The sequence below is a fragment of the Schistocerca cancellata genome, chromosome 6 (genome assembly GCF_023864275.1).
Source record: "Schistocerca cancellata isolate TAMUIC-IGC-003103 chromosome 6, iqSchCanc2.1, whole genome shotgun sequence".
NCBI lineage: Eukaryota > Metazoa > Arthropoda > Insecta > Orthoptera > Acrididae > Schistocerca > Schistocerca cancellata.
The window spans coordinates 131636330-131646961 of NC_064631.1; the positions used below are offsets into that span (position 1 = coordinate 131636330).

The 10632-nt window shown below is 40.4% G+C and overlaps 1 protein-coding gene across 2 annotated transcripts in view; it reads left to right on the forward strand.

The window, feature by feature from the left end:
• The window catches only part of LOC126191239 (venom dipeptidyl peptidase 4-like), a 198283-nt gene extending 188604 nt beyond the window's left edge, over positions 1-9679 (forward strand). For both annotated transcript variants that reach the window (XM_049932045.1, XM_049932046.1), the window contains exon 17: positions 8910-9679. In XM_049932045.1, coding sequence (XP_049788002.1) covers positions 8910-8999 — 90 coding nt within the window. In that variant the 3' untranslated portion in view covers positions 9000-9679. The remainder of the gene's footprint in view (positions 1-8909) is intronic.
• Positions 9680-10632: the final 953 nt, after the last annotated feature.

Consider the following 10632-nt stretch of genomic DNA (forward strand, 5'->3'; position numbering starts at 1 on the left):
ATTAGACTGTTTGCTGATGATGCTGTAGTCTACAGGAAAGTAGTATCACATGAAAGTTGTGAACAAATCAACGAGGATTTTCAGGAAATAAATGCATGGTGTAATGACTGGCAGTTATCTCTCAATATTAGTAAATGTAACCTACTGCGAATAACAAGGCAAAAATCCCCATTAATGTACGAGTACAAAATAAATGCCCAGTCTTTGGAAGCGGTAACATCCGTCATGTATCTGGGTGTGACTATTCGAAATGATCTCAAATGGAATGATCAGATTACACAAGTAACGAGTAAGGCAAACTCTAGATTGTGGTTTATTGGTAGAATCCTGAAGCGATGCAGTCCTTCAACAAAGGAAATAGCTTACAATACATTAGTTCGTCTAGTCTTAGAGTATTGTTCTTCTGTATGGGACCCTTACCAGTTGGTCTGATTCAAGAGATTGAGAAGGTCCAAAGAAGAGCGTCAAGATTCGTGACTGGTACATTTAGCCATCATGAGAGCATCACAAATCTCATAGAAAGTTTGAAGAGGGACACACTTGCAGATAGACAGCGCACTAAATGGAAGGGGCTGCTCACTATATTCTGAAATCCAATCTTCACCGAGGATGTAGAGCATATATTATTACCACCAACTTTCAAATCGCACAATGATCACCATTCAAAGATAAGGGAAATTAGAGCTCGTACTGAGGCATTCAGACAGTCATTTTTCCCTTGCACGATCCGCGAGTGGAACAGAGGAAGGGGGGGGGGGGGGGCATATGACTTAGGTGCGAATTGTGCCCTCCACCACACCCCGCTTGGTGGCTAGCAGAGTGTATATGTAGATGTAGATCCTGTGGTTGGGGAGTTGAAGCAGGCTCAGTGGCCATGCCACCAAAACATTACCATATATGGTGCGGGACTGAGCACCAGTGACATCGCTGGTGACAGCGTGGTTATATAAGCACAGCAGTGGCATCCACACAACAGTCAACCACTTGACCACAGCAGAGGACATCTCTGCTGAAAGCTTGTGGGCAGTTAATCACTTGACACAACTTGAAGCTAGAGAACATTTTATTAATGGATATCACTGCAAGAGCATGCATTCATACACAACATTGGTACTTTGTGAATTAACTGAACTTAACACTATTAATTTATTTCTCATTATTTTCTGCTTCCATGCAAGTACTCTTGTTTTTTCATCTCTCAAGCCTCCTGTAAAGCTTAATATTTCTTATCTGGTGAGAAACATGCTTGTCATAATGAACCCACCAATTGTCCCATTCCTGCTCTCTCTTCTCCACCTCTTCTGGAGTAATTGGAGTGCACCAATCTTGCTTCCTTTCCTTCTCAACATTTACTTTCACTGCTATGACTGCCTGGTCTGTTCCCACAGGCTTTATATGATTGGATATATTTGCATTGCTTGCTTGCAACTAAGTTACTTCAGCTGCTGAAATGTGCAATTTTTTGTCCGGGGTGGAACCCCTGTTGTATTGAGAGAGAGAGAGAGAGAGAGAGAGAGAGAGAGAGAGAGAGAAAACATGGCTGATCCTATATCAATTACATAGAAACAACAACAAGGGAAGATGATGATAATGACATGTAAATATACCATTAATGTAACACCTCTTATTACAATGTAATAGTCACCCAAAAGGAGACCCAGTGGTGTGAAAGCACCAAGGCAATTGCATATGGTCCCCAGCTCAGGCGGTGTCCTGCTGCTGGTGGAGATGAAGCCCCTGGTAGGTGACTGGATACTTCACCTAGTACAGCAGTGTTCTCCACCTCAAACTCAGTACCTCATGGAGATGGCAGTGTTCAGCATCACTTACACATCTCAATATGTCAGCGAGCATCTGCGAATGAGGGCCTGATTTAGGTTGATATTTATGAGAATCTGCTGGCCAGTGCTTCTCCAACACCAGTACCTCTCCCCAGAAGGGACAACAGCTGTAGCAGCTGGGTGTCATCATTGGGCAGTGATTATTTAATTTTTTGTGCTTTTCTTGTGTAGCCAGTTCCTCAAGGAACCAAGCTAGAGCTGTAGAACTGCCCAACATCACCCTTTAGAGGCACTGACTAGCTTCTTTCACTTCATCACCTTTCTGAATAAGCATTATCTTGCTCTGGATAAACCTCCTTGCAAAAAGGTGTATCGGCTTCATGCTGAGGCTGACTTTCCTCTGTAAAACAGAATTCTGCTGGGCACCACAAGAGCAGTTCATCGCACCCAAGGGAGTCCTGGCATGACAGGTTGCTTTTCACTCCTTATAAGTAAGACAGCACATTCATTACAGCACTGGACTCATATTCTGAAGTGGACAATTCAATCTCTATCTGGCCACTGAAATTAAAGTTTTCTGCAGATTCTCTAAATCAATTAATGTGAATGCTGCACCAGTTCCTTTGGAAAGAATCTACACAATTTAATTCGCGAAGCCAGACACAAGGCTCCTCCCCTCTAAATGGTCGTATAGAGTCAGAAGTGCCCTGAATGATGCTTCAGAAAGTGAAATGGTTGGTGTCCCAACATTTAAGTTTGCCATCTGGTCTGAGGAATCAGGAGTGTCCAGCTTCACACTGGGATGTGGCAACATGGGGTTTGGTGGCCTTAGTTGTGGAGACTGCTTGGGACCACCTCCACACCCATGCCCACAAAAACTGCTGCTGCTGCTGTCCTGGAGTGCAAGATATACTAATGTGGTTGTGGGACTGGCAAGGGTGGGTTTTCTAGATCAAGGTGAACCACTGGCACTACTGCAGTCAGTTGATGCAGACAGAGTTGGTTAGTATGACAGCACTACAAACCCTTTGGTCTCTCAACAAATGTAAGGCAATGGGTGTGGCAACCTCTGTTGCCAGTATCCATGTGTTGTTTGTCCTGTAAGTGTGCCCATACTGCTGAGCCCAGAGGATATTGCCCAGCACGTCAGACCCAGGGTTCTCTGGGCTCTGGGGCCAGGAGATGGAGGAGATCTGCCAAGCTACAGTTTTGATTGGGAGTGGCCCTGTACAGTCAGGAACATTGTTAGTGGTTCAGAGAAGCACAGCAATGGCTAGAATCTGGATGAATGCATTAATTGTGTCTGTATGGTGGATGCCATCTGACACATGGGTAATTAGAGTAAGTATCCATGACTATTAACCACAAAGAGCCCAGAAAGGGGCCCACAAAGTCCAAAGGAATACGGTCCCACGGATGTTGAGGAGTGGGCCAGAGGCCAAAAGATTGGGCTGGACAGGACTGTTGCAGAGCACAGCACTGCATCAATCTCACATGGTGAGGTATCTGTAGCTAGAACCAGTGGACATGATCGTGAAAACGGCGTAAGACAGGGAACCCAGTACAGCATACACTTCAACTGTGTGAAAGTGCACTCATACGCAGCCATCTACCTCATCTGAATGCCTTTCTTCCAAAACTCATTTAGGGGATGCATAAGGGACCACTGTCAGAGAAATTTAGAATAAAAATTCACCTTTTTTCTAAAAAAAGCTTGCAACTCCTGTAAGTTACCAAGGTATTCCACCTGGAGAAACTGGCATGTGGCTAAGTGACAGAGTCATGTAATGTAGTGAAGAGCTACAATGTTTCACAGGTAGTCCTGGTGTATAGTAGCCATGATAATTAAGTCATCAAGATAGTCAGTGAGAGTGGATATGTACACTGTTAACTGTTCCAGATATCTCTGGAAAATTGCTGGAGCAGATGAGACCCCAAAAGGCAAATGCTGGTATTTGTATAAGCCAAAGGGAGCGTTTATAACCACACTACTTTGTTCTCATCATCCTGCGGCATACGCAAATATGCAATGGTGAAATAAATTACAGAAAAATATTTACTCTCTTCTGATAAGTTTCTTGAGGAGGTCTTCCTGGTGTGGTATATGGTATGTTTTGACTTGTCTGGGCACTGATTATTGATTTAAAATCTCAACATAACCAATGTGAGCCACTGGGTTTCTTTACCACAACCAGAGGCATGGTCCAAGCAATCATTTTAACTGATCAATCAGGCCAGTTTTGTGGAGGTGATAGAGTTCCTGTTTGACGGCCATCCGTAAGGAGACAGGAATGAGCTGTGCTAGCAGAAACAAGACTTAGCATTAGGATGCAAAAAGATATGAGCCTGGAAATCAGAGGTGCACCCCAGGCCTGTTTCAAAGAGAAGCCAAAGTAGCACAAAGGTCGTGGAGTTCCTGAATCTCATCAGCGATGGAGAAGTGAAACAATGAGAAGGCATCCAGAGAAAGTGTTTCCAGCTGAGTGACTACTGACAACAAACAGGGGTATCAGCTGTGTCATCCACTTGTAGGCTGCAGCAATTATGAATAGACTTGGAGCGGAATAGAGCTGTCACCATAGGCTACCAATGTGCACGAGGGTGGAGTTAATTTTTTGGAATCCATACGAGCATACATTTGGAGGTTTCAGAAGGAATGGTAGCTTCTGTGTCTACCTGGAAATGCACATTTGTGTTCACAATTGTGAGATTTATAAACAACTTTTGAGGGAAAGGATAACTTGGGGGAACTATTATCTATATTTATTTTATATTTTTTTTAAATTTCGTTTTAATTGTCTACTTCTGTAGGACCAAATTGAGGACCAAATCTCCATGGTCATGGAACATGTCAGCACATGAAATTACAGCAGAAAAATAAAAACAGATAAAATAAAATCTTTATGAATCCTATAAATACATCAAGCTGTAAGGTTATGCAAATGCAATCAACAATATAATACAGGTCACAGCTTAATTTTTTCAAAGAAGCCCATGAGAAAACTCTTCAGTTTTGATTTGAAAGGGCATGGATCACTGATAATATTTTTGAATTCTTGTGGTTGCTTATTGAAAATGCATGCAGCAGAACACTGCATGCCTTTATGCACAAGAGTCATGAAAACGCAGTCCAAATGCATAACGGATTTCTGCCTAGTATTAACTGAGTGAAAGCTGCTAATTCTTGAGAATAAGCTGATATTGATCATAAAAAGCGACAGTAAAGAACAGATACATTGAGAGGCCAATGTTAGAATGAACATGGGTTGAATGAGGTTTGCAAACTTACCTCACTTACTGCCCACACCATTCACTTCTGAGCCAAAAACACCCTTTGAGAATTGGAGAAGTTATCCCAAAATGTAATACCATACATCATAAGTGAATGAAAATAAGCAAAGTAGACTACTTTTCATGTGAAACTATCACTTACTTCAGATGCTGTTCTAATAGTCTTTGTACAAAATCCTGAATGTGGTCTTTCATGACTGTTTACTATCTGTCTGAACATGTAGAAATTTGAACTGTTCAATCTTGCTAATCCTATTTCCATTCTGTGTAATTAAAATGTCAGGTTTTGTTGAATTGTGGCTTAGAAACTGTAAAAACTAAGTCTTACTGTGATTTAGTGTTAGTTTATTTTCTACAAGCCATGAACTTATGTCTTGAGCTACACTATTTGAAACAGTGTCAATGTTGCACACATCCTTTACTATCAAGCTAGGTGTCACCATCGAACAGAAATATTTTAGAATCACTTGTAATACTTGAAGGCATATCATTTATATAAATATGGAACAGGAGTGGCCCCAGTACTGCCCATTTAACCGTGCCCCACCCAGAACCCATATTCCTAACCGTTCTCATTAACGTGGAGAATGACCTTTTGCTGTCTGTTCTTAAAGTAAGGGGTGGACCAGTTGTTACTCCCCGTATTCAACAATGGTCCAACTTCTGCAGCAATAGCTTGTGATCAACACAATCATACACCTTCGTTAAATGAAGAAAGATACCTAGCATTAGAAATCTTTTGTTTAATTCATCCAGTACCTCACAGAGAGAAGAGAATATAGCATTTTCAGTCATTCAATCACTTCTAAAATCAAACTGTCCATCTGACAGCAAATTATGTGAAATGAGATGATCACTTTATCCTTACATACACAGCATTTTCAATAATTTCAGCAAACATTGATAGATTTAAAATTGTCTACATGATCCCTTTCTTCCTTGTTATAAAGCAGCTCACCCTTGTCAGTACCACAAAGGAGTATTTCAGATATCAGTCTCGAAAAGGCATTTTCCAAGAGAGAGATATGATTCCATGTAGAAACTAAGTTTTATTTAATTTGCCAGCTATGTTCAGAAAGTGACTGTTAAATATTGTACATAAACCTGAATTATCAGAAATAGAAACATTTTTACTATGTACTGACTTTATAACTTCAACCTTGTGCTGTTGACCAGACACTTCCTTCACAGCTGACTATATGGTTTTAATTTTATCCTGTGAATTAGCTGTTCTATTTGCCTACCACATACTACTTGCCTTCCTAATAACATTTTTAAGCACCTTACTGTAATGTTTGTAATGAGCTACTGCAGTTTGATTGTGACTAGCTCTAGTATTTTGATTTAATTTCCACAGTTTCTACATGATATCCTTATCCTACTAGTCAGCCACACAGGCTGCCTTTTACTGCTGTAAGTTCACGCACTGTTCCCAGACATGTTCAAGGAGCCAGGTCCAATTGCCCTGATGGATTATGGCACACTGTTTGGAGATTCCCATCTTTTCCACAATGGGTGCAATGCACAAGCGATCCAGGCAGTCTGTACATGTGTGCTGTGAAGCAGTCTGGGCGTGACAGGAAATCCTGCAGCCCAAGAGATTGACTGGTGGCTCAGAGACAACTGACACATCTGAAAGTAATGAACCATGATGCCGCCATATGGGAAGTGGTTTATGAGCATTTCATATTCCTGGGTTGCAATGCAACATCTGGAGCACTGCTACTGGTGACTGATCCATGAAGCACTCATTAGCTGCTGCCATGATTTTGAAAGAGAGAGGGATCATCAGAAATTCTTCTAATGACAGGTTGTCTAGCTTAATGGCTGACGTGCATACTTCTGGTTTGGGAGACAACTGGAGCACTACACCCACAAATTGAAGAGTCTGCATATTAGGTTTTGCATGCTGGGTTCACACAAGTAAAATCACAGTGATGACTCAACCCTTGTAAATCAGTTACCCAAGAGTGATACATCTGGCCAGGTTGCTTGAGGTAAAGCAAAGTGCACATACCCTTGAATGTAAGGGCAACTGGATTTGAGAAGAGCCAACTTCTTTTTCCCACATGAGTAACTCATTTTACTGCTGCTGTTGCAATTTCTGCAGCAGTAGCAGCTGTTGCTGTTGTTGTTGCAAGAGTTTCACAAATTTAGTGTTCCTAGTATGCTGTTAACCATTTACTTCGTTGCCGGTTATTGTGATCAGGATTTGAAAAAAGATCAGGAATGTCTCAAGACACTTACTGAGGCTGTCCGACCAACCTAAGTCTGTCAATGGTAGATTACTGAGTATGGACAGAAGACAACAAAAAGGTAAGTGGACAGTAGAGACGATACTACATATGAGTGCTGTGAGTAATCCAAGAGAGAAATCAAGACTTAATGAAACAGAAACCTAGAAACAATGATGCGTTATGGCGAATACATAACTGAAAGTGAAACCATGAGCTTTATAGTGGTGCTGTGAGCACGTGGCCACTGATTTGGATGTGTTAGTGGCCACACTGTACCACAGCAATGCTAGTGTTTACAGTTGTAGCAGCGTTGCCTATCAACCAAGATCAAGATCTATGCCTTTCAGTGGGCTTTGAAAGTTTCCAGGACCTGATGTCAGAGTCTGCAATGTCGGTTGCATTAGCTGTGTAGATGCACGATTCAGTTCAGGACATGCCAAGGTGGACAGAGTCAAACTATGGGCACTGACATGGGATGGCAGGGTCAGTATTGGCAGCCAAGGAGTGTGACCACACAGTGCACTGAACAGTAGCAAAGTTTTCTGACACAAGGCAACAAACAGCAGCAAAGTTTGACTGCACGTGGCAATGGTGGTTGTGTGGCAAAGTGTTCCAAGCTTGAACCAAGAACCCCTCAATATAAATGTCCTACAGAGATTGGAAGTCGCCCAGCAGATAGCCTGCTTGCAGGAAGGCATCATCTCAATAGCATTTGGGCTTACGTGCAGATAGCAGACTTGCAGCTAATGAAGACAGTGTCTAAAGGGAACAGCTCAATGATACAGTTGGGGATGTTGACCAGCATAGACTTCTTGTAACTGGTTCCCATTTTTAACTGATACTGCTTGTCTAAAATGGGCAGTATTTATGTGAGCTCGGTCCACTGCTATTTTTGAAATGGCAGCACTTTCCCTCCAGCAGAAATGATGTTTGGGGTACAGCCATTAGATAATTACGACACCACCATCTCAGTGGCCAGTTCTCCTGCTGTCAGTTGCACTGCAGCACTGGTGTGCCGTGTCGATGTTGCAACTTCACTTTTCAGAAGGCCTAGGTGGTGATTCCACAATGTCAGCAGAGTTTGAATATGACCTCTGTTGCAAGAATATGTACCACTAAGGTTTCTTGTGTCATGCTGGCATCACATCTGTCTGGTGAGTTACACTCTTCTGCCTGATCAGGTAGAGCCATGATGCAACATGTGTAATGTTCAGCATTCTTCTGTGGCATCATACCTCAAAAGCTTTTTACCTCTTATTGCCTGACCTGTTCATGATCCACACTTCACTTCCATACATGGCTACATTCAAGACAAATATTTTCATAAAAGACATCCTGACACTTAAATGAAGATTCTCCCATGACACAGAAATTTAGAGGCTGATCCCATGATATGATGAAAGTTTCAACATTTATAAGTGATTTAATATTTGTTTTACCTGTTCAAGTAAATGCTTCCACATAATTATCTTTTCATTCTGTTTCAGGTCTATAGACACTCGCTTTCTGTTAAACCTTCATACAATTTTAATGTTTCATTTATTCTGTTTTAAAATATCATGTTTTTTTAAGTTATATTCAAATGAATGGTTTTTTGCAGATCTACCCAGATGAAGATAACACACTGTCTGGAGTTCAGCCACATCTCTATCACACAATGGAAAAATTTCTTGTGGAATGTTTTGAGTGACACAATCGCTGATTTTGACCTATATTTTACATTCTTGTAATAAACTCAAGTACCTGTACCAGGTTGTAATATTAAAAATTTTATAACACTGATCTAGCAACAAGCATTTCACGAAAATTACTGCTGCCACTATTACAGTACAAAATCTTTGATAAGATCAAATGATGAAAAATTGAGTGTTTCAATTAAAGTATAATTTATAACAACCAAAAACTTTTTCTAAATGATGTTTCAAAACCATAATAATAATGGAATTCCTGGATGGAAAAACATATAAAAGAAAGGAAAGGCAACCACTCACCTATAGCAAGCTGCTGAATAGTACCTAAAAACGAGTAACAAAAAAACAGTATTCACATTTGAGTTTTGTTGCTGTGAGAATACTGGTTTTTTGGGAGATGTTTCTATGCAATATGGATCAGCCTGCTATAGGTTAGTGGTTGCCTTTCATTTATTTTTCGTATGTCCCAAAAATAGTTGTCTGTGAACAGGATTTGCCTTATATATATTGTTAGATGTTTGTGAAGGTTAACTTATGAATTAAATTGTATTTAACTGTATGAAAAGCAAACTGTATAAACTAAACTGTGTAAATATGTTTTAAGGACATTTGAATTTTGTCATCGTGTGGAGACAAATTTCAATAGCAGTACCTAGTAAATGAATGGTATTTCTCAACAGTTTGCTTTACAATGATTTCTTTTCTTTTATCCACGATCAGAAATTTATCGTCGTAATTTAAACTTGTCCAGAAGAATACAAATCACTCAATTCATCACCATTCGACAGATGAATCGACTTTTTAAAGTAATGTTTGATATTTAGTAGTTTTAACTGTGTATGATAAATTCAGGCATATCTATAGAACTTTCAGTGTTTCGAGCATATTGAAGAGTTTTACAAACTTTATTATTGTATGTTGATGTTTTGTTACGAAAACACACTTTTCTTTATGTTAACCCAAATAAGTTTTATCTGTGTTGTGTCAGTATCGCTGAGCTTTTCTATTTATTTTGCATGCTGAGTGTTTGCCACAATCTTCATTAACTTTAGTATGCAATATTGTCAGCCATATATATTTAGTTCAGACAGATAATGCAAACTATACAGAATGTCCATAATTAACGTTCCAGTTTCAAAACCTGCAGCATAAAATATGAGCAGCAATGTTACTGAAGATGTGAAATCATCATGGGGGGAAAAAAATTGACCAATAGATGGCACTGTATGAATCATAATACATGCATCAGCAGTGATGTGGCACATGGCTGTTCCTCTCAGTTTACATCCAAGATGACCAAAATGACTGTCTCCATGAAGGATAATGCATTGCTGGTAAAGCTCTTTTACAAGAATAATGACTTTGCGTCAGTAGCCCTGCAGAAGTTCCAGACACTCCAGGCTATGAAAAAAGGCAATAATACAGTAACTGCTAAGGCTCTTGAGAAAATTATTACAAAACTTGAGAAGACATGTTCTTTCAAAGTGCAACGTCACAGAGGGAGGAAACTGGTTGATCCAAAGATGTGGCAACAGCATTGCAAAGGGGGTTGAGCAGTGGTGAACAAACATGAGTTGCAAGGGGAGCTGCTCGAACAGTAGACATGCCTGTGAGCACAGTGTATAAAATCCC